Raw genomic sequence first — 26,171 nt, 5'->3', positions numbered from 1 at the left:
TATATAAAAATACAAATTTACAAAGTTTGTTCTATTCACCCCCTCCCCAATGATAAAAAGTCTTAGCTAAAAGTACATTGTCGGATTGCTGTAATGAAGTCATTTAGTGATGTCGCAGTTTTTATAATTTCTGGTAATGAGTTCCAAGTCTTTGCAGCAAAATAGCTAAAAGATTTTAGTCCGTATGTTGTGGAAGACGGCTTCCTTAAATGGATCGACGAAACGGTTACCCAATTTTAATTCTTTCAGTTTAATTCTACTAAATCTGCAAATGTTAGATATAAATGATTGATTGTCAGCCCTTACGAAATGAGAAATATATGTTTTTCAGTTACTTTAGCACAGTTTGCGTTAGCTGTTTGATGTTTCGTGCAATCTAAAATTGCCATCATAAGGAAATGGAAGGTCCCACAAAACCTTATATGGTCTTATATTACTGCTCAAAATGACCTTTGGATTTTTTTCAATAATGCGTTTGTGATTATTATTTGTTTTTATGAGTCTTGTGGTTTCGTGCAGGCGATAGATCAAGGAAGTACATATACTGGCTATAATGACTCCGTATTGACGACTAGCCACTGAACAAGTTTATGACAATGAGTCGGCAAAAATACTTGGCCCCTTCCTTTGCGGAATTTCTAGCTGCCTGCTATAAGAGATATGGGCCAGTCTGCAGATATTTTTATTGAAAATGTATTGATCTTGCGATAACATTTCTTAAAACAAACTGTTATTATAATGCCCTGTGCTAGAATTAAGGCCTTCTTTTGAGGGGCTGAGACTAGACGTTCTTTAACGGGCAATTTTAATTTAGCCTGAAAATGTTCTTAATTATATTGTTATTTTATCAAACAAGGTAACGCCGGCTGGCGAAGTGAGTCACTCCGGCCGAAAAGGATTTTTCAAATTATTCATACAAACGTCCGTTTCGAATCAGCGTAAGTACGAGTTCTAATTTTAAAAATATATATGCAATAATCAGGAGCCATTGTACAGGTAAAGCGTCAGGGCTCTTTTCTTTTTGGACGAAAAGTGTTTATAGCTAGGTATAAAGCTTTCAAAATGTTGAATTCGTTGAAGCCGGAGGGACATTATTTAATATTTCTTTCTGCGCTCAATATAGATGTTATGATGTTGTAGCTCAAAACTTCCCAAAAGAATGAAACTAGCCTAACAGACTACTGTCTAGGAAGGAATGAGGCTCAAATGACACCTTATTCTTTATTACAGCCATACAGTGACGTTACTTCGCGATGGTATTCGCCGACTAAACAATGTTCAGTTATTTTCCGTTAAGTTTGCAATGTGTCTCCCAGGCAACCTAAGGCCTGTAGATCAATTGGAATAAAACTAAAAATTATCAACTAAGTTGGCATAGTTCTGTTCAGAAGGTTTCGTTTGAAAGATCGTGCTTGTATCAAAATACTGAATTTAAACGGACATGGTCAGCGTTCAGACCGCGCTGACCTGGACACTAGTTTTTACGTTTTGAAAGATGTCCACCTTAAGGTGATTCCCTAGTATTGCATTGCGCATCCTTGCTGCGCAGAATTTTACGCGTAATTAGCTCGCGCACACTGATAAACAAAATGGCGGATTTTCTCTATGCGGCTTGGCTCGCGCGAGAGAGAAATCATCGTTTTCTCGTAAACGAGTTCGGTGACCTATCATTTTTTTCTCTTAGTTCGAAAGTAGCGATTAAATTTTTTCTATAAAATGAATACAGATCAATTTCTATGGCAGAATGATACATTATCACCGAAAACGTGCACTTTTAGCAGTACTCGAAAAGGAAATATAAGGAATTATATGGTAAATACAAGGTTTTCCTGCTCCTAAACGAATACGGTGACCCCCCTTTTTTATTTCAAAATTTAACTTCCCTTAAGGTAAACAACCAACTGGCAAAGTTTGGTTGGAAATCTATGAGCAGTTCTATTTCTAGGGAATTACCTTAACCCGAAATCAAAAATACGCGTAGAGAACCTTCAGAAATCTGCTTCAATCTTCTCAGTTTTTTTTTCTCTCTAAATTTTCCCATTTAGTGAAACACTGAGAAGACTGAAGCAGATTTCTAAAGGTTCGTTTTGAAAAAAGTCCACGGTGGACTTTTTTCAAAACGTGAAAACTAGTGTCCAGGTCAGCGCGGTAAGAACGCTGACCATGTCCCTTTAAATTGCTTTGTTTTTCCATTTTTTACATTTCAGTCACGTGACCCTAAGGTAAAAAACTGCTGACTGTGCCAGCGCAAGCGGCTCCGCCGGCACCTGTTATTTCCGGATTACCTCACCTCCTTACCTCACCTCACGGATTGCCTCACCTCAGCTCACGATATTGTTTTAGGGCCATATGGTGGTTTAATAATAGGTCTTCACTGATTAGAAAAAATACACATTCTGAGAAATAGGCCATATGACACCTTTAACCCTTAATATGCTGAAATTATTCCTAAAAACGCGTTTTATTAACCGTTAATCGATTTTTTTTTTGCTGAACCTTTCCGATTTTTTTCCTTGCTCCTTTCCTTTTCGTTTTTCTCTGCTTTCTTATTCTCTCTATCTTTAACTCTGTGCACCCCTTCTACTGGCCTGAAAAGTTTTGATCTGAATCAATGGAAAACCCTGGAAAGGAGATCATGATCAAGTACGGGTATTTTGGCCTGTTTTAGCACCAATTTTACACCAAAAACTGATCGTGTTTTTTTCGATTAGCTCTGTCGGAATGCAGTCAATATTGAAGATGGATAGTCCTGTGGAAAGATCTATCCTAGCTCTATAATCTTGACTATAAGATGCAAATCACAAAATTCTGCTGACGTGTATATTGGTGACGTCATAAGTGGCAGAATGGCCATTCCTCCAAATCCCGGAATAATCCGCGCTTAGCATGTTAAGGGTTAAAGCAGGGTCTCGTTGCAGAGCTTTATCCAACCTTTAAAAACCGGAGCCCAGTTTATAAGTGTTCACTGGATTTATCGGGTTCCAAGAATTTTTCACAACGTTTGCTTGCAAGCGTTCACCACTTCAGTACGTAACATGATCTGTGACGTCACGGACAAAAGAAAGTTAGATGATGCTCATTACTGTAATTACTTTCACGTGATTACAAAAATTTAAATATAAGCTACCATAAATTTAGGAATTTTATAAGTTCGTTAAGTTTAGAGATAATAAAGGTATTATTAGAAATTCTCTCAGGTTAGGATCCTTTAAAGCTTTATATTAAACGAAGTTTAAGTCCCTATCGTGGCAGTTGGATTTCTATGTTTTTTAATACATAAAGTTGATTTCATAAGTCACCATCGTACTGTAATTGTCTCGAAATAGCGGCTTCCAGGTGGCCGTCGTTCCGTTTGAGTTGTTATGAAAGATTTGTGACGTCAAATTCACCATCAAGGTCGTACAAAATTGGGGGTATGTGATGAATTAGTCTGACTGAATTATTAATAAGTAATAAACTAAAATTAATGTGTAATAAAAAAATTACCGCATCTATTTTTGGCAAATTAAGATTTTATTTGACCGGTGAAACACGATCTAACAGTCAGTCCCAAATAAACACTTGACAAGAGGTTTGAAGAGTACTGAAGTATATTATAAAGAGCCAGTATATTACACTCTCATTTTTTGATTAAACTAAGGTAAGTTTTTTTGAACGGTGTTAATCAGTAACGTCGTTTGTATAAATTTTATATAGACTTGTATAAATGCATATACCATAGCCATGTAAAAGTTCATAATGAATCGACGAAACGGTTACCCAATTTTTATTTCCTTTTCAGGTGTACGATTCTACTAAATTCTCAAATGGTGGATAAATGACTGATTGTCAGCCCTTTAGAAATTAGAAATAATATGTTTTTCAGTTACTTTAGCACAGTTTGCGTTTCAGCGTCCTGTTTGTTGTTTCATACAATCGGCTAGAATTGTCGTCATAAGGTGTGGAATATAAGGTCCCACAAACGTCTATAATCTGATGACCTTTGCTTTTTTTTTTTAATAACCTGTTTGTGAATATTATTTGGTTTTTATAAGAGTTATGAATAACTCGTCATCGTTGTTTCGTGCATGTGTTAGATCAAGGAAGTACGTATACAGGCTATAATGACTCCGTATTGACTACTGGCCAATGTACAGGCGTATGACAATGAGTCGGCAAAATATTCTGCCCCCTCCTTAGCGGAAGTTTTAGCTGCATCTGTAAGAGATAGGGCCAATCTGCAGAATTGTTTATTGAAAATGTATTGATCAGGCGATCAGCAGCATTTCTTAAAAGAAATTGCTAATTCCCTGTGCTGGAATTAAGGTCATTTTTTGAGGGGATGGGACTAAATGTTCTTTACTGGACCATTTTAGCCTGAAATGTTCTTGACTATGTTGTTATTTTATCAAACAAGGTAACGCCGGCTGGCGAAGAGAGTCACTCCGGCTGAAAATGATTTTCAAACTATTCATACAGACGTCCGTTTCGAAACAGTGTAAGGAAGTGTGATTTATACTTTAACATATTTGTCGTTTTCACGAGAAATGGAATTAAGGAAAAAGAAATAAAAGTTCTCTCCCAAATATTAGACATCGTTCTTGGCATGCTCAGTAAAAATGTTATTCTTCCATAACCTCAAATAAAAGGCTCTTATTTAAAAAATCAAGCAGTTTGCGCGATCGTTATTAATCAGGTGATCACTAGGCGGCCATTTATATTCATCAACACTAAGCTTGAGTTTTCTGACGTCAAGAGTGACGTTTTTGAGTCATATTTATCCAGTTCAAAGTCCAAAATGTAGTCGCTGGTCCACTTTGCCGCAAATTTATTAATTACGTTCGAATTGGCATAAATGAATAGTAGAAATTATGAGCAGTTATGATTTTAACTATTCATGCCTAGGAGATACGTACGATAAGTTCCCCCAAACAAACAAACAAACAAAAGGAGACACGGAGATTTATTGGAGAGTGCTGGGGCCGGATTCACACACCACTCCAACGTTAAAACGTATTCTAAAAATTGTATCTAAAAGGTAGATTATAAACATACTTCATACTTAGGATAGTCTTAAATGGAAGAGCTTCGTGAATTTTTAGTAAAAAGTAAAGTATTTTACGTTTTAAGCTATTTTTATCCAGGAAAAAGTCCAAAATGTAATCTTTGGCCCACTTTGCCTTTTAACAATAACTGACGAGCTGAAACCCCTCACCTTGTTCCCAGGCCCTTTTTTCTTTCCGTACGCTCTACTCTTCCTTTCACGAGTAGGGCGAAGAGAGATCCTGGGATCGAGATTAACCACCATCTTGTGCCAAGAAGAAGCACAAGATCGAACAATCAGCCGCAAATGCGGATATTAGAAGATGACAAGGCATTTATTGACCCATCATCATTTGTTTTGTATCTCCCCTCCAATCAGTTCTGGGTGTGGGAACAGTTTCTATTTTTTTCTTTGAGTTGAATCTCAAAATCTCAACCGCTTTTCTCCTTTATGTCCAAAGTGCTCCGCTGTTGTTTAATTTGCATAACTACAAAGTATGCTTTGCTATAGGGCTTTTAGGAATAGCTCAGTCTTTTCCGTGCAAAGTTATAACTAACTCCAACGCGTTAACCATTGGACGAGCGCATCTTAACAAATACCAAATGAAAGTTCACCAACTTATAACAAATACGAATGGTCTTACAAAATTTGCGAGTGAGTCGGTTACGTAATAGCTGGACTACAACTTTGTTCTGAATAACCCCTTTGTACTTGATAATTATGCAAGAATCTTTAGTTTGTGGACGACATGCAAGCAAAGAAAACCTCGTTTAGGAGACTTTTGTGATGACCAAAGTGTACTTTCAACACTTTCAAGTTTAATTTTGAGAAGTTTTGATTTTCGATATTGCATTGATACCTGCCTTCCTGCGGCTGTTTAACGGAAGGACGTGCGTATCACGTAGGCTGCATAGTTTGCTAATTACAAATAATGAACCTAGTTCATTATAATATTCAATGTTCGCCATCTTAGCAATACTTAAGTGCATGTCATGTGAGTCAGCAAAATTTTTATTTCCTAGCTACAGTGATGCATGACCTCTCAGCTTAGGAAAATTGAAGTTTAAGACATTTATCAGCACAAGACTACCCAAGAAAGCTAAGATTGCAATCGTCTAGTTTGTTTTTATTTTTTTGGGTTTGGATGCAACGTTTTTTTTTTTCTAAGTGAACTTAAAATTTAACATTAAATGACTTTAAAACTAGCAATGAATTTTCTTGGAAATTCATTATAATTTTAATTTTCTCAAGGTCAAAATTAAGCGAAAATAATGACTTTGAGCTGACGAGAAACTCGACGTTTAGACAAACATGTTTGATCATTTGGTTTGAACTTAAACAGGGATTAAACAAACAATGCAATATCGCACAAACACTGCAGATTAGAGGTCGCAACAAGTCATACTAAACACTTTTTTCCCCTTTTCAATCATCTTATACAATATCTTATACAAACTTATACGTTCCACTTCTCGTAAATTCAATAGCCACTTTCACTGCTGAATAACTTCTTTAGAATATTTAGAATACCGAGAAACTTTTTCTCACGTAAAGGCTTTGACGATGATAGAAATTTAATGCAGACATTGTTATATTGTGGAGTTTCCTTACAATTCTTTTTTAGACGAAGTAAACAAGTAAAAGATACAGTTTATAGCTATAGTTCCGCAGACATAATACTTGCGATAGCGGTATTGTTTCCGTGCGATCGTTCAACAAAAGGCCGTATAAGGTATATTGGTTACAGTTTGTTGATTATAACTGATGAGCCCACTTAACTTCGCTATAAAATTTGCCGCCTAAACAATGTTTATGACAATGAGTTTGCAAACTATTCTCTTACTAGATGTAGTGATAAGTTGAACACAACACCCATACTGGTTGCGCATATCTTTAACAATTGAATTCTATTTATTTTTAAGTACAAATAGCTTTTTGAAACTATTTAAAATACCCCGCCTGCCATCGCAGTGATATGATCAGTTTATTTTTTTAGGAGCTGCCTGCATTCACTGCTTAATAGGTAGAATTCGGCAAAGCAAACGGTTACGTGAGAGAATGAAGCAAATCAAAGGGCCATTCATGCCTCTGAACTGTGAAGTCAATCATTTCTGACCGCTAATTAACCATTTGAGTTATTTCTGATCTACATTGTTTGCCTGCCTGAATTTTAAATTGTTGATAAAATGACGTCAATGTGTAGTATTTAGGCAACAATAACTTCCATTTTGACCAGTCTTGACTTCGGACTTAAACTGGCGAAACACCGTCTAACACTCAGTGCTAAGCAAACGAAAGCTGAAAAGACGAGATTTGAAGAATACTGAAGTATATCACTCTCGCAACGTAAGTTTTTGAACGTATCAATACAAAAGGTAAACCAGTTTACGCCGTAAATGAAATGACTACTGTACCCCATTATTTTTTTAAATCATGTGAAATTTGCGAATGTTTGGATAAATAACTGATTTACAGACCTTAATATTTAACATCGGATTTTTTTAAACAAACTTTTTACGAGTACAAATCTGAACAGTTGTTTTAACTTAATGTGTTCTATAAAACGACCTTTGGTTTTCGCGGTTAATTATGTTTTACTAGTTTTTTCTTGCATAACAAAAGTAACAAAGCACAGTGGTTAAAAATTTCACGGCGAAAATGATTTGCCGTTCGATAAAGACAAGTTTTTACTAGTTTAGTTTTTGAGATGCTAGAGAAAGATCGACTCGGGAAATGAGTTAAAGTAATCCTTACGAAAGAAATACGAGCACTGCAAGCGAAGATTGCAATTAAATACTTTGTGTATATTGGTACATTCAGGTGGTAGTCGCGGTGGCCTTTATGGTTAGCGGTTTGACTGAAAAGTCTCATTAAACCGGAAAGAAACCATGCAGCAAAAACGCGCAAATACATCAGTTTGAATTTCGTGATTTCGCACCAAGACTAAATGAAGGTACTCGTTAAAAATGTATTTCAAGTTAATGGTTGATAAAAGGAAACCAAAATATATTCATGTCAACCCGAATAACCTGCAAAGAACGCGTATTTTGAGCAAGCGCTAGCAAGCACCAGCATTTACATGAGCGAGCAAACGCCATCTTGGTTTCCGAAGGCTTGGGTGAGTGGGAAAAAAGCGGCAAAAATAGCTGCCATATATACGCGAACAAAATTGTACAGAGTTCGTTCACCAAAAAATGCCTGCAGTACGGGCGACAACCCTACGTGTTCTTTTGTGGGGTTAGTCTATTTTAATAGTGCTGTGTATAATTTGAAATTCAAGGAATCTTTTCGTCGTCAGAATGCAAGTAAATTCTCAGGTGGGCAGCTTTCACCGATCACAATGCAGCCGTTGTAGTTCGCGCACTCCTTTCTGTCCTTTCTTCTTTCTTTTGATACGAAATTAATATGCAGCAAAATCATGGTCCGAAAGTCCGCAAAGAGTGATATTAGCCAGCGATCAAGGTCGCGTGCGCCACGTAAGACTATATACACGATTAAAATGTGTATATTGACACAAGTTTCTTGAAGCCGGCGACGTCTCCGCTTCCTTATAATATTCGCTTAACTGGAAACAGTGTCAAAAGGGAGACACTAAGCTGTTTGACAATGATTCGGCAAAATATTCGCCTTGCTGATTGAATTTTTAGTCATCTGCAATCCGCACAATGGAATAGTCAGTTTGAATTTTGTTTTTGGATGATCAAGATTTCAATAGGATTTCGTATTAAAGACAACTTTTAATACTGTGCAATTCTCTGTTGAATAACCTCTTTTTATTTGAAAATCTAAATTTTGGTGATGATAAAAATGCAGTAGTTATAGCGAGGACTCTCAAAATACTTCTCTTTGGACAAGTAAACAAAATTCTTATTAAGCCCACAAAAATAAATCTAGAGATATTGTATCTACGTACCGATGACTTCTTGCCACCGCAAAACAAAAGGGCGTGCAAGGCATATTGGACCCAGATTTTTAATTATAACCTTTGGTTTAAACAATGTTCAGTTGTGACAAATGACTTATCAATTTATTCTTTTCAGTTACTAGATGCAGTAATAAGGTTTCACGCAACATCCAGTTTCTGCTTTTGAATTCTAGTCATTTTTCAATGAAGTTATTTAACTTGACTTGACTTATGTCCAAAGCCCTAAGTGGGCAAAGGGCCGGCCCGGTTTCCGTAATCAGAAGTTATTTAAACTACAGTATAATTGGACAGGAAGGGTCAGTTTTGTTTTGTGAGAGGTGGTGTCTATAATTGGACAAGGCACACGGCAGCATTTGGTAAAACAAATTTACGTGATCAGATTATAAACTAGTTGATTTGGATCATCAAAGATTCTGAAAGCTTTAAGTGACCACTTATAAAGACTATAACAAAGCGAGCAGCCTTTGGTAAAACATGACTTACGTGATATTATCAACCATTTGATTTGGATCATTAAAGATTCTGAAAGATTCAAGTGGTCACTTATAACCACTGCATTGCGAAATCATCATCTGACCGCAAATTGCCTATTTTGAGTTACTAATTGTGATCTAGAAATGACTTGAATGTGCAGTAAAAACGCTACCCGCTCTATTTTGGCCAACCGGTAAAACATAACAGTCCCAAAACAAAAAAATAAATTGATAAATTACCACAGTTTTTTGTCTGCCTTTAGGTGTTTATCTGTTTATCCAGGAAACCATAAGTCCACTGAAGTGGATGAAAAACTGACAAACAAACTAAATGATTCATTTCGGTGGAATAACAGTTTCCTAAATAAACCTCTAAAGGCCAAAAAACTGTTCGTAAAAAATCACTGTCCGGTACATTAGCTTTTTAATTAGACCGTCCAGAAACTTCTGTAAGGGCGCATTAAGAAAATCAGTCACGTAGTAGGTCCGTCTATAGTCAGGTTTACTGCATTACAGCGGAGTACTCATAACTATTCCTTTCTTTTGAAATAAAGTGAACAAAATAAGGATACAGTTCTAAAGTCCACGAAAATAATGTTAGCGACACTGTATTGATCCTTGCCTTTAAACAGACATTCAACAAAAACATAACGCTGTATTGGTCCTTGATGAGAGGGTCACTTTATTATAATATTGAGCCGACTAAACAATGCTCAAGTGCATATGACAAATGAGTCGGAAAGCTATTCTTTTGCTAGTTAATTTTAACACGCCTCCCTTCCGATGCGGCCTTATGCCGTGGGCGAAGACCGAGTGTGCGAGTGAGTCTCTTCCGATTAGCTGGCCAATGAATTTCAAGCTATTTTTCAATGCAAAAAGTTAGCTAACACAGGACACTCTACAATCGCACTTTGTGCTTTTATGGATGTGTACGTGGTTAATTGATAGAGCATAGAATCTGAAAAGCAAACTTTCATGAGTCGTCTCTTATGAATCAAGTGGTCCTTCACTGAGCTGTGAAATCTTTTGACCGCGAAATAAGGCCTTTTTTGAGTTACCTGTTATAGTTCAAAGTCAAAAATGAAGTCTTTGGTTCATTTTGCCAGAATTTATTTATAAAATGAACTGAATTGATTTAAATTGTTGTCTGTGATATTTTTTGAATGATAATTTACACTCCCACAAACTAAACAGACCTGTCAGTCAGTCAGTCTCCTGTATCTTATATTAGACCAGACGAACAAAAGAAAAGAACATGTAGACAAAATAATTGGATACTACACATTTGTAAATATACTGCTCTTTGGATCTATTTCGCCTAATTCACATAAGTATAACACCCCAAAAAGCGACGAGGTACATAGGATTAATTTATATAACTACTTTCGTAATTCCGTGGGACACAATACCCTTAATTTCAGTGTTGTTTCGATCAATCCAATATTTGTCCTAGCTACGAAACAAAGAACTTGACGTAAATCTACGCGTAAAGATCATAGAAAATTCGCTTGAAGTAGTCTCTTTGTTTGTCACGTTGAAGCTTCGGTTTTTTCAAATACACAAATAAAAATGATAAAATCGAGGTCTGTTTTCTTAAATGTCTACCGTATATAATATATTTGCTAGGGGCTTTTAGCACATTCTTTTCAGAACAAAAGATGTGTATTATAATTACAACACAAACCTTTCATCTGTTTAGTTAAAACAAGCTCCTGTCTAGCTGAATTTCCCTGAAGCTCTCGTTAAAAGATTTGTCGAAAACAAACACTAGTGCATTAGAACAACGGATACACTTGAAAAAGCAATTTGCAAGCCCAGAAATATTTGATGAGCTTATGAGGTTTTTTCACAATGTAACAGCTTCACACAAAAAGCGGCTGCGAAGGAGACTACACAGTAGTGCGTTCGCCGTGGGATTTATTACCTTAGAAACAAAACAAAAAAACAAGGATATCAACAAAGAACAAAGTCGATGCGGTACAGAAGCTGAGTTAATATGCGGCAGTATTGCCGTGAATAAATTTTGCGCTTGGAAATGGCTAAACGGTGAATTGTAGCTGTAGTATCATTATTTAAAATAGCAGAATCCTTAGAAAATAGTTACATGTACTATTGTCCGCGCGGTAGGCGATATATTTTATGTCGATTTATCACTGTTTGAAGATCCAACTAAAATCACAGAATTTAGTTGGCATGGAAACTAAAAAAGTTAATTAAAAATTACATGGGGCGATTGTGCGGGAAACAATGTCGAAAAGAATAGCATTCATACCGAGGACGAAGCGGCCGCCTAAATACGCTTGCGACCAATCAAACGTAAGCAAAAGCCCCAAGTGAGACCTTCCGTCAAAGCTTAATTTTGAAGCCCCGCCAAATCTTACCCTCCATTAGCGACAACGTTCGACAACACGAGGTAAGTTTTGTTGTTAGGTTTATTTCTTCTGTATCTGCTATGCGCACCCTTGTATTTCAACTCAAAAGCTAGACCTCTTTCAGATAGCGTTTTCATTAGGGCTATTTATACGGAAGATTAAGACACGGCTTAAAAAAGACAGGACTGGAATTAGACGTGGACGAGGCGTACAAAATCCCGCTTCGCAACTAAAACTAGGCGCGTGTATAGCTGGCTCTTAATTCGCGTCTAATTTAAGCTGCGTCTTATTTCTCTCGTACAAATAGTCCTATTAGTTTACCGCAGTTTTTCCAGGCAAATTGTTGAAGCGTAGACGCTTTCTAATTATGCTCTGGACTGCCACGCTCCTACAGCATAAGAGCTGTCTTCTTTACTGTACATAGCTTTTGCTCTTAAATGTCTTAAATTTAAATCAATTATTGATTTAAAAACCTTATCAAGGATCGCTAAGTAAAAATAGTAGCGATGCCGGGAATTTTTTATTTTGCGCGGGAACCACCAAGGACATTGCACAACAGTCTTACGCATAATGACAAACCCAAGTTGAATCCCTCATATGTTAATTAACAGGCAAAGTAAGTGAACCTTACACCGCCTTCATTTGAAGACTTTCAAAAACTAATGTGTGGTTTGAAAAAAATTATGTGGCGTCTACGTACTTTCCTCTGCAGTTCATCTTTTGCGGAATAAACCAACCAATCTGTATGCAAAAACTTCTAAGAATGTCATTATAAATGCACGCGAATTGTTTGAATTGGCAGAACGCGAACAAAAAATCATGAAAGATATATTATCAAACTTGGCCAGGTACAGTTTTATATTTAGGATAGCGTCCAATTAAATTAATATTTAATGCGAATGAATGTTATTGTTTTTATTGCTTTCTGTCGTAAACTTAGCTGAAGTTATAAAATGCTTTGGAGCAACTACAGAATGCAGGGCCACTTTTGAAGACAGTGTATTTTGTGGCTCGTTTGGCTCGGCAGTGGGTGAAAAGATCGTGTATATTTTGTGGCTCCTTTGGCTCGGCAGTACGTGAAAAAAGCTCGTATATTCCACTTGATAACACATCTGAAAGTCAATTGAATAGCGACTATTTTAGTTTAAAATCATGATATAGCCGTCGTATTTTGGTAAAAATAAAATTTAGAACCATATACAAGATACCTGCACACATGAATGCACATATGCAACTTAGATCGCTTGCTTTGGATTTTACAGGCGATCAACTGAAATAAGTTTTGCAGCGAAACTTATTAACCGCGGTGATAGTAATATTTGGAGTGGGGGTGTCTGATTTATTTTTTTGTTTTTATATTTTGATGTTGTTACGGCCCAGAATCTAGAAGAGACCGGTGTGAGTAATTTTTCATAGGATTCCCTTCTTTCAAGCGTTTCGTAATCAATTTATTTAAAATTAGTTAATTAGACAGAGTTTCCACGGTTGAATGAAATATCAAATGTAAATGAAAGAGTATGAAATACAGTTGGAATGTTGCTAGAATCTTAAAGCCAAAGAAATCATTTTTTTATATAAACTTCATCCATTTTGTCCTTTTTTACCTTCTTTTCCAGGAAACGTTACACAGCTGATAAGCCATGGCCAATTTCTTGTTTGCACTGATATGTGTTTCTGGAGTTTCTCTTTCCTTGGGTGGTTGTAAGTATCTGTGCTAAGTACTATCAAACCGTTTTTTCTTTAAAGGTGCTTAAATGTTATCTAGTTTTAAGGAACGTTTCGGGAATGACATGACAGCACACAGCACCTTATTATTATTTTTTATCTGTGCTTAGTACTTCACTTAAATCACTACATACTTTCGCAGTGCGTGCGTGTATAAAGGCTTGTGGTCGCGGTGAGGACAGTCTGTGAATGCGTGGCCATATTTTATAGAACTGTGATAATGGATCCCGAATACATTATAGCAGTAATGCAAAGTCAAGTTATCTTATACAAAAAGCTAGTAAATCATACTCGTATTAGGGACGGGCCATTATTTTTTGGAGGGGGGGGGGGGAGTAAAAATCCTGAAGTAAATTGTTTGAAAAAGGCCACAAAGCCAAAAAAATTGTTTGCAGATATCAAAAAGCATTGTCACCCCACCTGCAGGAAGACGAAGCTGGAAAAATTCTTTGCACAGACAACGACACTGAAAATAAATCCCCCCCTCCCCCTTCCTCCAAAAAAATGGTCCGTCTCTTGTGTGATTAAAATTCTACAATATGCACGAATTGCAGACCCTATTTTCACTTATTCACATTGGAACCAAGCCAACTTCAAATGTTCCTGGCTGCTTACGTTTTTTACTATGTGTTATGTGGCAGCAATTCTTATTATTTGCCTGGACATCAGTAGAGCTTAATCTCTCATGCGAAAATGTTCCTTTATTTTTTTTATCTGGTTAACCGTTGTTGAGTGAGTGTTTTTTTTTTAAATTACTCGGATGTAAAGCTCAAAATCGTGCCACATATATAATAAATTTTCAGGCGGCAAGGGAAGTCACCATCCTTTTAGATTGGTATAGTTACTTTTGTTAAGTACTTTGTTGTTTATTTTCCTTTCAGCTTACAACTACATTAAAAACGACGCAGATGGTAAGCTATTTTCTCTATACACCTTCGTTCTTTTCCTTTTTCGGTTGTTGAATCTCCGAGAAGAAAATGCTGTAAAAGGGACTATGTCACGGATTTATCAGATTTTTGAACAGCCAAAATATATATTTATGTCGCAGGAAACCTGAAAATGAAAGTCAATTTTTATTAAAAATTGCTATATTAGAGCACTGAAACTGTTAACGAGCATCTTTGGCTGCGAATGGCTCGGATGGAAACGGATTGCAAATTGAAAAAGTAACGCTTACTTTTTCAAGTTGCTTCCGCGCGTCTTCAAAAAATCGAAATTTATAGCCGTAGCTTGATTTTTATCCGCAAATTTCAAAAGGTTATATCTTCCTTAAGATGCTCAAATATAATGTTTTTATAGCTTTAGTTGCCTACCACTAATTTCAGAACATTTTAGACCAAAAATCTGCGAAATCCCCGTGACATTGCTCCTTCAAATAATCAGAAGAGTTAATCTGCATCAGTTCAATCAAAAGAATATGCAAACATGAAATTCTCTGGGATTCTCCCTACCAAATAGTGTCTCGATTTGCTGAGGCTCCCTTGAGATTGCCTCTGCAATTTTGCCGGGGCTCTTTCTGCAATTCCCTCCACCGCTACCCCGAAACATTCTCTCTGCTAAGTTTCCTCTGAAACACATAAGTTTTTCCACATGGGGTTTACACGGTGTGTGCAGAAGGAAAAAAATCTTTTCCTCTAGCAGTATCTTCGGTAACTGAAGCAAAACAGTTCTAGCTGCTTATGTCTGCGTTTTTTGGTCCTCTGCCATCAAACGTTTTTTAGTCCCTTTGGGCTTTCATCCGTGTTTTCTCTAGAGTTCCCATGGAAGTTTCTGCATGGTTCCTTAAGGGTTCCCTTTTGGCGTTCCGCTAGAGATCCTTCTGTGTTATTTCTGGAGCTCCCAATAAGGGAAATGGTCAAAACTATTGTACTCAGACGGGACCCACCACTGTGCAAAAAGACACGTGGTCTCTTCATGTACCCCCCTTTTCCCCACCTTAAAAGATGGCGTCTTGTTTGTATAGCCCCCACTCTATCAGGAGTAGTGCCATTTCTTTAGCAAGGCAAGCTTCATTCACACCTAATATGAAAGTCTCAATTCAAATATTAAGGCCAATAAATTTTGTCCATTTGGCTTACCAGACAGGTGGTATCTTGCATAGCCCCCCTACCCTTGCACAAGGTGGGTCCTCGTCGAGTACACTTGCTATGACCACTTACTTAAAGTTTGCCTGAAGTTCTTTTGAATGGGCGAGCGTGTCACTCAAAAACGTTTGCTTTCTTTTCTCGTCATTCTAGGTCCAAGCAACTGGGGAGGAAAATGCGCATCTGGAACCAAGCAATCCCCTATCGACATTAACTCCACTACAGCGAAGTACATGTCATTCGACGCCTGGAACCTGGAAAATTACGCAGCTGTACAAGCGGTTAATTTCACTGGTACCAACACTGGGGGTACACTCAAGATATCAGTCCCTACCAATCTGTACTTTGTCAATGGGGGTGGTCTCCAAGGAAACTTCACTACAGCCCAGATGCATCTTCACTGGGGATCCAGTAACTCTAAAGGGTCGGAACATTTTGTGGATGGCAAGCAATATGCTGCTGAGGTAAGTTAAAAATATGATATGCTTTTTTGATCAAAGAAGCTATGTCAGGATGGTGGTTGTTATCAGTGAGACAAAAACTGTTGGTTTGCCTAAAAAAACATCAGAAAAATATCACAATCCGCGCCATAATTCTTTGGGACACCATTTCAACAACTGTAACATGACATTCCGTTACGAATTCTCAGAAATGGAGAAACCCATTCCCCCCAAAACCAATGTTACAAAAAAGACGGCAACGGAAGGCATTGTTTTTTCAAGATACACAACATTGTAATGGGGCAGGGGGGTAATTGCTGATTTTTTCCTTGTTTTAAGTGTAAAAAACGGCAACCAAGAATTGTGCGGTTTATATTGCCAAAAAGACTCGATATACCATGGCATAGCTCCTTTAAGTTTCCTCTTTGGGCATAAATAATAAGTTTAAAACACCGAACAAATTTCCTAAAAAGGCGTTGCATTTCGTTTAATTCTCATTGTGTGTGTGTTTTTCAATAAACAGATCCATTTTGTCAGCTACAACGTCAAATACTCAAGCTTGACTGAGGCGGTCAACAAGTCAGATGGCCTGGCTGTCCTTGGCGTCTTAATCGGGGTATAGTGTGTTTTAATTCTTGTTGCCAGGGTCCCTCAGGGCGAAAGAAGAGAGATTCTGGAAACGAATTTGAGTGTTATTGGTGACGTAAGCAAGGTTAGACCATAGCAGTACAGGTGCAGAGGGGCAACTTGGCAAAATTGCTAGCAAGAGGTCTGTTCGTGACAAAGTTGTTGAGAACTGGGAATGCGTAAAATTAAAGCCTTCGTATGCGGCCGCCTTGCCTATATCTATGCATTTGCACATTGACTCAGAACTCAACAAAAACAGCAGCTTGAATGACTTTCTCTCAAGCCCTTGCAGCCCCCGTCAATTCCCCCACTCCACCACATTCGTTTCGTATTAAATAATAAAGGCGCGGAAAAGCTGATTCATAGCTAAACACGGCGTCCAAGATTAGCTAAGATTCGCCTGAAGTTAGAGCCTTCGCTTTACCAAAATGCCCCAGGATGCCTGTGATCAAAGTTCCAAGTTTTTCTGCCCTGATCAATCCATCTCTTTTATTTCGTAATCTTCTAGGTTGGAACTGCGAACTCTGCATATAGCAGCATCTTCTCCAATGCAGCGAAACTGGTGAACGAAAGTAAGTGTTCTTTAATCTATCTGTATTGTAATAAGGCACTCCTAGAGAGGTTTCCGCAATGATTAGCAGACTCAAAAAACTAGACCCAAAGTTATTTTCAGAGAATTTCTGAAAGCTGTTAGTCATCAGCAAGGCGCAACAAGTGTATTAAGCCAATCATAATTTGGAGAAGAGACGCGTAGCCAGCGAAAAGAGCGGGAAAATTGCACAAGCCAGATCACGACAGTTCTGGTTTTGCACCTGATTGGATACAAAGAAAGCATCTTTCCCCTGATTGGTCAGAACGCTCTGCACATCAACCAATTACTTGCAAGAGTAAGCGAAGCGTTTTAAACTGAAGGCAAACTGAAATTGACGAGCGACCATCCTTCTCAAATTTTGTAGTCGATTAGCTCTTGTTGTGGAGCCATCTTTGCCGTTTCATTTAATAGCAAGCATTTTTGTCGTTCGAATTTGCGTTGTTTGCGTTTTCAGTTAAAATTGTAGTGGTTAGAGAATGCCGGTATTTACCTATAGGTTCTCGCGTTGCTGTTGACTTCTTGCTGTTGACGTCGAGACTGAAACAGTCAAACGCCCCTCCCCCTTAGCCCACTCCTCCCCTACAAAAAAAAACACGCTTTTGCCTTTTCATGTCAAAGTACCTGGAGAAAAAAATAATGTTGATCCTGGCTGATTGTTTTGTAGGTTCCACTGTTGAGGACATTGCAGGCTTCAACCTTAACAATCTTCTTCCCGCCAAGAAAACCGAGTTTTATCGATACAACGGCTCCCTGACCACACCGACCTGCGACGAGTCTGTCCAGTGGACAGTTTTCAGTAACCCCATAGAAATATCCGCTGCACAGGTAAGTTTTTCGTTCTTATTGCTGCTGTTGCCATTGTTGTTGCTTAACCCTTTGTATAAGTACACTTAAGGTGGCTGACTGCAGCTTTGAAAGCTCCTTGGTTGATGCGAGTCAACGCGCGAAATGAGGCATATGCATGGAAGCGATATAGTGATAATTATTTTGTTCCACATGGATTTCAAAGTGCGATTTGCGTTTTTCCTATTTAACAATCTTTTGGGAACGTAAAGTTTACTGCGTCAGTATACAAAAGGTGTTAGAATCAAGCCTTGTCACTAGTTTTATCCATTTTCCACGTTAGGGGTGCAAGCACCCAATATCCGTCTGCACTCGCTCCAATCTTAAGGCCCGTTTACAAAGGGAATTTTTGTCTCGCAATTCCATGCAATTTTTGTCGCGCCGAAGTTGCATCAAGTTTCGAACAGGTTAAAAACTCCCGCGATATCGAAGCGACAAAATCGCCATGAAATCGCCGCTAGTTTACACGCGCAATTTTGAAGTTGCAACTTTTGTTGGCAGGTTCGGCGCAACAAAAATTGCATTGAATTGCGCGTCTTAAATCGCCAGTGTAAACGGGCCTTTAGAAAGGTTTCAGAGTTTCTCGAGGTTATGATATAGCGACCAACCTTAAGGAATGTCGCAGAGTTTATTGCATCTACCATGGCTTATTGCCTCAAGAATTGATGTTAATTGATATCATGACAGGTTCTCTGTATTTGGGATTTATTTTATATCGTTGTCTTTGTATTCACAGATGACCTCACTGCGCAATCTCATGATGAACAGCAGTATGAGCCTTGCAGATAACTTCCGCCCGACTCAGGCAATTGGCAGCCGCAAAGTGTACGTCAGTTTTCAGGCGCCGACAACAGCACCGGGAACCGCTCCAGTTCCAACAGAAGCTGAATCAGCTTCAGCGGTCACTAAAATCACCACCGGCCTGTTGCTGCTCATGTTTTTTGCTGCACTATTCTTTAATTAATTGTCTGAGCCGACAGATCACCACTGACAGCATGTTGGAGTGTTGTGCCATAGGTTATGACTGAAGGGACGAGAACTGTTTATTAAGTTCGGTATATCCAGGAGTGGGGAGTGGGGGTGGGGGGGGGGGGGGGCATGAGGCTAGGATAAGTCCCTTAACTCGTTGAGTTCACACAAGGAAGCTTATTGTTTCTTCATACATTGTGATGGACTGGGATTGGATACGATAACCTCGATCAAATCAACTCTTAACGACTTTTTTCAAAAGAGATCTTAGGGGTTCTGTCAAACATACCACATATCACCATTTCTTGTAGGACAACTGAGAATTTCAGTGAGATTCAAGTCTTTTCAAATGGTGTGATTTTTCTCTGGTTTTAAGGTGTTTAGAGACACAGTTTGAGTGACCGTTGAAAAAGGAGTTTGTTTGTCGCTAAGCTTTTCAATCCCGTAATCTATCGTTTTGTATAATTTAACAACAAGTTAGTTATAAACTGCTTCTTGAGATTCAGAAAACCAGCTTCCTTGATTCAGAACTTTTGTTGTACGACTTTAGCTCGTTAATGTTGAATGTAATATTTAATAAAGGAGTGTTGCACAGTTTGCAGTTTTGCCTTGATTTATTTACTTTTCTTTCGCCCGTTAACCCCCTCCCTCCCCCCTCCCCCAACTGCAATCGCCGCCATCGCCCAGCCACTCCCCTCTGTACCAGTGCACCCATCACAGCAAGCAGCCTCCCTTGAGCTGCCAGGCGGGTGCTAAGTCGAACTTTTACGGTGCGATGTGATTGCAGTATCGTACTTAAACCTCGCAGTTTCAACATTCATCACGGGCAAGTACGTGTGAATCGCTTCTGAGAATAAGGCAAGCGCAAATACTAGATTGCGCAATGAATAAAAAACGTTTCTCGGTTTATTTTAACTTTGATTTTTTTGGCTTTGTTAGCCGGAAGAGAAGATGTGGCTTAAATCAAGCAGTGATAGGGCAGCTTTAAAATATAAATGAGCCGATTTTGCTCTTGCAAATCAACAGCTCCGTTCCACCACTTGGCATGTCACTATATATATAGTAAGTGACCCTGGGGCAGTATATAATGAGTTGTTGAGAGAACTTACTCGCTAAAGTCTTTTACGATGGAATTAGATAGGATTACACGATTTTAATATCTAGGGGTGGCGCAAAAGTGGGTGGCGCATGCATGGTATCTGAAAAGTTGTCGGTCTCCGAAACGTTTGATCTGATCTCATGATCTCAATACAAAATCTCGGAAGTCTACGTGATAAGTCGTGAAGTCTCGTTTTCGTGTGTTTCGCCTCAGAGTCTTCGAACTTTCCACCGCAAGCTCTCGGAGTCAAAAATAAGTTCAGTGAATGCGTTCTAATACCTAACAAAAGAGATGTTTCTTCGAGCGACACAGCCAAATATGACGTTTCCCTCTAAAAGGGGTGGGTTAATCACTTTAAGGTTTCCACCCCTTGAGTCCTGACTAAACCAACGAAGACAATTAATATATTTTTGCTAATTATAAATTCACAAATAAATGTTACGCTTCACTGTTCCTTGAAAGCGAGTTTGGATCACGCGACGTAACTGCAAACAAATTGCAAAACTTAAAACAAACCCAACACTCGGTGCCTTGAAACTACGTCTTATTTCATTTGCGTGTTTTCCGTACGGTGCACAGCTTTAAAGATATTATCATTCATCGCAATCCTTCAAAGGAACCAGTCGATCAAGACCGGACGAATCGCCCGAGGAGTTCTTTAATCCAGTGAACAAACCAGTAGGAAACTAAACTGGGTGCTTAAGTTTGATGTTATCTCGAACGGCAAGTCAACGCAATTTTAATTGCTTATTTTCAAGTGTTTTCACGCAGTAGGAGAAGTTTATTTGTCTTTAGAATACAATAGATACGGGGCGGATCTAGGGAGGGTTCGGGGGGTTCGGTCGAACCCCCTAAATTGCCAACCGCGAACGTAAAAAGACTTGTAAAATGTTACGTAAATAAATTCAATCTTATACTGCAATAAATTAATGGACAAATTAAACCTTAACTGCTCCCAAACATTAACTGTTTGCTACGAATTGCTTGCACTATACCAGCCACCTCTGTTTAACAGAGTTTCCAACTCTCCCGTTTTGGCCGGAAACTCCCGTTTTCGGCGATAGTTTCCGGCCTCCCGTTTTTACTCAATATTCTCCCGATTTTTTGTAACTCTCTTCTAGCAAAGTAAGGTAATCTTTACTAGTCGTTTATAAGCACGATCCTTTGTAGTTTTTCTGTTGTACCTTTGGCTTCTTTTACGGGATCTTCAGGGAATCCTAGCATGAACCCTCGGTTTTGTCGGCGAGGTAATACAGTGGATCGCCTCGACTTCGTGCAAGGTTTGCGTTCATTCGTGTGTGGTTTTTGAAGTCGTTCTGTCCTTCGTTGATATCAAAATGCAGGAAATGGCATCTTAGAGGCCTATATTTTCAAAATCTTTTCCGGGTGAGCATGCCCCAGGCTCAAACCAGCCAGTGCTCGTGGCTGCGGCTACGCCGCTCCAAACCTTCCTCTTTTTCTTCCTTAGGGTTGGAACTCTGCACCTCAGCCCGGCTGACGAGCGAGCAAACAGCACTTTGAAGCTTGTCAAAGGATATTTCCAGACCACTATGACAACGGAAAGACCGTCAGGCTTGGCATTCATAAACATTCATTAAGAAAAGCCTGTTAACTATAATGCTGTAGTTCAAATTTTTGCGGAAAAATACCACCGAAGAATGCTTTTTGTTGATCCCGTCTTTGATGAGACACGAAATTGGAAAAAGTTAAAACGCAGTATGGTTTTGTAAAAGGAAATTTGAATCCAAATACATAATTTTTGATAGTTTTAGCGTACCTTTGCAATATTTTGATGCAAAAGAGTAGCACTTTGACTTAAAAAATATGAGGCATTAAAGCACACTGACTTGGCCTCAAAATGTTGGAAATCGCATTTCCGAGGACTTGAATTTTAAAATTTTCCGGGGGAAGATGCCCCCGGACCCCTCTAAAGGGGACCGCCTTCGGCGGTCCTAATATCGAACCCCCTTCTGTTAAATCCTGGATCCGCCTCAGAGTCTTTTATGGCACTCTCCCTGAGAAGGGCTTTTCAGTGACAATTAAAACCATACGTTTCGTAAAAGAAAGAGAAAGAAGAGAATATATATAACTAGATTCAAGTATAAAAGGAGGGTTAATAGCTATCCGACTAATCTCAGTTTTCATTACAAATTTATACGTTCGCCTAATGAATAGTAATTCATTTCCATTTATTCGAATAATTATTAATTGTTCGTTTAAGGCACGCGGAAGCTTCAGTTTGGAAAACTGTCCTTTATATATTTCGTCAGTACAGTCAACTCTCGTTATAGCGGACACGCTCGGGACTTCGTTTAGTGTCCGTAATAGCGAAAGTCCGTAATAGGGGGCGTGAGGAAAAAAATGGCGTTAACATAGGTTAAATAGTATGGGCTATGACGAGCTTATCAACAGTCGTGAAAAGACTCAGTAGTCGTTAGGTATGGAGAATGACAATGGTCGAGGGTTTGAGAGTTTGATCTCTCAAAAGGAGTCGTCTTAGCCTGCGAGCAGGCTCTCTATCGCGGGGTCGCGCTTTCGGCGCTCGAGGAGTTCAATAATAACGTTGCCCCCGAATAGAGAGCCTGCTCGCAGGCTTGAGTCGTCTGAAAGAAAAGGGCGCAAGCTGAAGTGAAAAAGCAAAGTCTGGTGTACAGCTACTGAAGCAATTGATGCAAAAATAATTATTGCAGAAGACTTCTGAAGTGTGTTTCGACAAATAGTATTTAACACACTGCAATTTTCTGCAATAATGTTATGTGAGAAGTTCATGGTGTCCGCTTTATCGAGAGTCAAAACAATAAAATTGTTCTTTTGGTACCACGAAAGTGTCCGTAATTCCGTAATAGCGAGAGTCCGTAATAGCGGGAGTCATTTCCAGTCAAACCTCTATAACTTTCGCCGGGGATCTGAATTTTGTCCGTAATATCGAGCGTCCGTCATAGCGGGGTGTCCGCGGCAAGGCGAGAGTTGACTGTAATCTTTGGCCTTGGAATATTTAGCAAACAATGGCGGCGCCACAACTCATCAAAAGCTGGCGCGACAGACTAGCTATTTATAATTAAATTGTCTAAACATTCATTATCAATAAGTTATCAAAATTTCTTTGTTATCTATTTTATTAGTTTTGCATTTTTGTGCATCAACGTCCCTAAGGGCTGAATCACGCGACTCAGTCGAAGGCTCCAGAAAGCGCTGATTTGATAGCTAAGCTGAGATACCGAGTTCCTTGTTTAAAATCCGAGACCGAGACTTAGTGTTAAGAGAACCCACAATCCCGAGATTTGCATTACATACACAATGAATACAACTTCAAGACCGAAGATCGAAAAAAACTGGTATAAGCCGTCGCGTTAACATTGTTAAATCGGGATAGATTTCAAGTTTGGGCTTCTCTGAATTGTGTTATAATGGGCATTTTTCGAGGGTCTTAGTTTTCGTAACACCCATACCAGATATTTGTTCCATACATTTTACTGTAAACTTTTGGACGGGCTGAAAAATATCGGGCGTTTGTCACAGCGGGGACTTCGTATAAAATCACTCACGTGGATCGGACCATCGGACCTTAGTAATGTTTTTAATGTTTACAAAATACAAAAGTTCTCTGTTCTATTCAAACATTAATTATTGCGATGTCAGTTCCTCTACTGTTTGACTTCAATGTATCTAAACATGGAATGTTTACCAAGAATAGATTCTCTGTTCTTTTCAAACGAAGCCTGCAAGCAGGCTCACCTTTCAATCACACGCGCGAGCAAGTGGCGAGGGAGACCGCGAGAAACGAGTCGGGAGCGAACTGCAAGCCAGCGCGCGGCGGGGAGCAAGCATTATGGTTCAACCGGCACTGTTTGATCGACTTCGAAAGTGTTCTTAAAACCATTGTTTTGGAGTTACAATAGCTGTCACATTGCCAGTCAATTAACAATAATTAAAAGAATAACGTAAGCCGATCCGACCCGCCCCGAAACAAAAATAGTATCCTTGCACAATATATTTCTTTGCATACTCGATCCGCCTCCTACAGTTCGGATCAGCCGGTTCAGGTGCAGAGTCCAAAATCAAAAGAGCACACCCAGAAGAACGAACACATCTCCTGTTGAAGGTAAAGTGTGAATTTTTACACCTCCAGGTAGCCCAAGCTCTCTGACGTTAGCCAACTAACAGCAGTTGATCACTGGTTATGTTGTTATACCTTTATCTAAACAAACTGCAAAGTTTCGCTGATATTCGTGACACAGTCGTAGCGACTACTCGCAGGCGGAAGAGACTTAAAAAGCTTGCAACCAAAACTGTCTTAACATAAGCCTAATTTGCAAAGTTATCGGCCTAGCACAGCCTTCTGTCAGAAGTTTCTTGGAGATTAGCTCGTCTTTAAAGAAACAGCAGAGATAGCATCGTAGCACAGTTTTTGTCGTCTCTAAAAGCAACAAATGGCGGGAATCCTTTAGACACGGTTGGGGTATTTTGCACAGCACCGAACGCCGAAAGAAGGAAATAGTAATCTTAGTTAGACCTAAACAAGCACTGGTCGATAATATTTAGTCTAAATCCAAGTACATGTACTCTTCAACATGTTATGGTTAGGCATTGATTCGACAGTTAACTTTATGTGATGGCATGCAGACACTTGACAGTTTCTAAGGCATTATGAATTCTATGTTCATGACCAGCGCTGGTCGTCAGTTCTGCAAAATAACACCCTGCAGCTTTAATTGTAGCTAATTGTCTCTGAGAAAATAAATTTATAAACAGTCTTGGGGTTCTTTCCAACGGTGGGTTCGCTTCTTCGCTAGGAGTGGTTCATAAATTAAATCGATTTTGCTGACCACAAAACATCGTTGTTTAGTCTAAGGAAAAGAAATATTAAAATAATATTTTGGCTGGTTATCTCAATGACTGCATTGCAATCATTTCTGGTCCGGAAAGATAAACAAAGAAGTCAAGAGCCCTGTTTCTGTTTCCTCCACTTAAATCTTTTATTACAAAATGTTAGCAACTGTTTAAACCAAATAGATTTCTTGAGCTACCTGCTTCTTGATGCATTTTTTTAAGCAGTTGTGGTGGTTCACACAGTTTACAGACTTAATTCTGATAGCTTTTCCCTACATGATCAGTCATGCAGCAAAAGATTTGACTATGCAACCACAAACTCCCTCTGGCAAATGCAAACTGAATATTTAACTATTGCGTGCCGGTAAGGATCTTTCAAAAAAAAATTTTGCTTCGAAATTGAAGACCCTGTTCAAACGTCTAGTCAGTAGTAGAAATATTCACTAATGGCTTAACCATGTGCAACGCGATCGCGACGGATTTTAATTTTGGAACGAACAACAGCAATGCTAAGAGTTTGTATATGAATATTTCAATAGTTTTAATACGGCATAGTTTTTTTTATATCGAGAAGTGTTCTTTAGATACAACTGAAGTCGCACTTTCAGACAGCGCATTTCTTTTTTTCTATTAAGATATCAGTTTCGACCTTCTCTGAGGTCTTCTGACGCACACGGGTTCATACTCCGCATTTTTATGTATCACTTTTTAAATTTTATCTTTCCGGCGTGTTAGCGACAAAATTACTATTGCTTCATGCATGTCGTATGAAAGCTTTCGAACTAGAAAATAAACATTTGGAGCGATAGTTCTTGACTATAATGGCATTCAAGAGTTTTTAACGATTTTGGGTGATCCAGTCCGATCTTAGCATTTTTTTTTACGAAAATGAACAAGATCTCCCTCCTTCAGAGTTAAGTGGCTAATGTCCTAGGATTGACTTTGTCACGGCTAGATAACAAAGTCATTGATATCACTTTAATCAACTTAAAGACAGGTTTAAGGTTTTCCAAGATCAAAGCATTTGTAAAGTTTACGTGGCTACATGACTCCAAGGCCGTCTTTTTTTCACGTCGATAGACACGCCAGTTTTTGGCCTTGTTACAAGGTGTCAACTGGTTTTCGGCTCATCACGCAATAATCTTTGAAAAAGACATAGTATGAAGTGT

General features: G+C 38.7%; 2 protein-coding genes across 4 annotated transcripts in view; both read left to right on the top strand.

Moving 5' to 3' along the window:
- The first annotated feature begins 6,039 nt into the window (after positions 1–6,039).
- LOC144645396 (carbonic anhydrase-like) overlaps positions 6,040–26,171 on the top strand; it is a 38,806-nt gene continuing 18,674 nt past the window's right edge. The window contains exons 1-2 of the mRNA XM_078504965.1: positions 6,040–6,052; positions 24,203–24,274. The gene's annotated coding sequence lies outside the window, so the exon portion shown is untranslated. The remainder of the gene's footprint in view (positions 6,053–24,202; positions 24,275–26,171) is intronic.
- Positions 7,259–19,670, top strand: LOC144645401 (carbonic anhydrase 12-like). 3 transcript variants are annotated; one of them, XM_078504971.1, is made up of 8 exons: positions 7,259–7,369; positions 13,410–13,494; positions 14,400–14,429; positions 15,756–16,066; positions 16,566–16,658; positions 17,178–17,241; positions 17,926–18,086; positions 18,841–19,670. In XM_078504971.1, the coding sequence occupies exons 2-8, from the start codon at positions 13,434–13,436 to the stop codon at positions 19,066–19,068; spliced, it is 948 nt and encodes a 315-aa protein (XP_078361097.1). In that variant the 5' UTR covers positions 7,259–7,369; positions 13,410–13,433; the 3' UTR covers positions 19,069–19,670. The 3 variants fall into 3 exon arrangements, with proteins under 3 accessions (XP_078361097.1, XP_078361099.1, XP_078361098.1); XM_078504973.1 differs by having other exon boundaries at positions 7,311–7,398; XM_078504972.1 differs by lacking the exon at positions 7,259–7,369 and adding an exon at positions 11,666–11,834.

The sequence above is a fragment of the Oculina patagonica genome, chromosome 3 (assembly GCF_052425735.1).
Source record: "Oculina patagonica isolate OP01 chromosome 3, crgOcupat, whole genome shotgun sequence".
NCBI lineage: Eukaryota > Metazoa > Cnidaria > Anthozoa > Scleractinia > Oculinidae > Oculina > Oculina patagonica.
Note: the sequence above shows the minus strand (reverse complement) of the source record. Positions and strands in the feature narration are given on the sequence as shown.

Coding starts and splice junctions, on each gene's coding strand:
- LOC144645401 (XM_078504971.1), top strand. CDS start 13,434: ATGGCCAATTTCTTGTTTGCACTGATATGTGTTTCTGGAGTTTCTCTT. Junction 13,495..14,399: donor TTCTCTTTCCTTGGGTGGTT/GTAAGTATCTGT, acceptor TTTTCCTTTCAG/CTTACAACTACATTAAAAAC. Junction 16,067..16,565: donor GCAAGCAATATGCTGCTGAG/GTAAGTTAAAAA, acceptor TTCAATAAACAG/ATCCATTTTGTCAGCTACAA.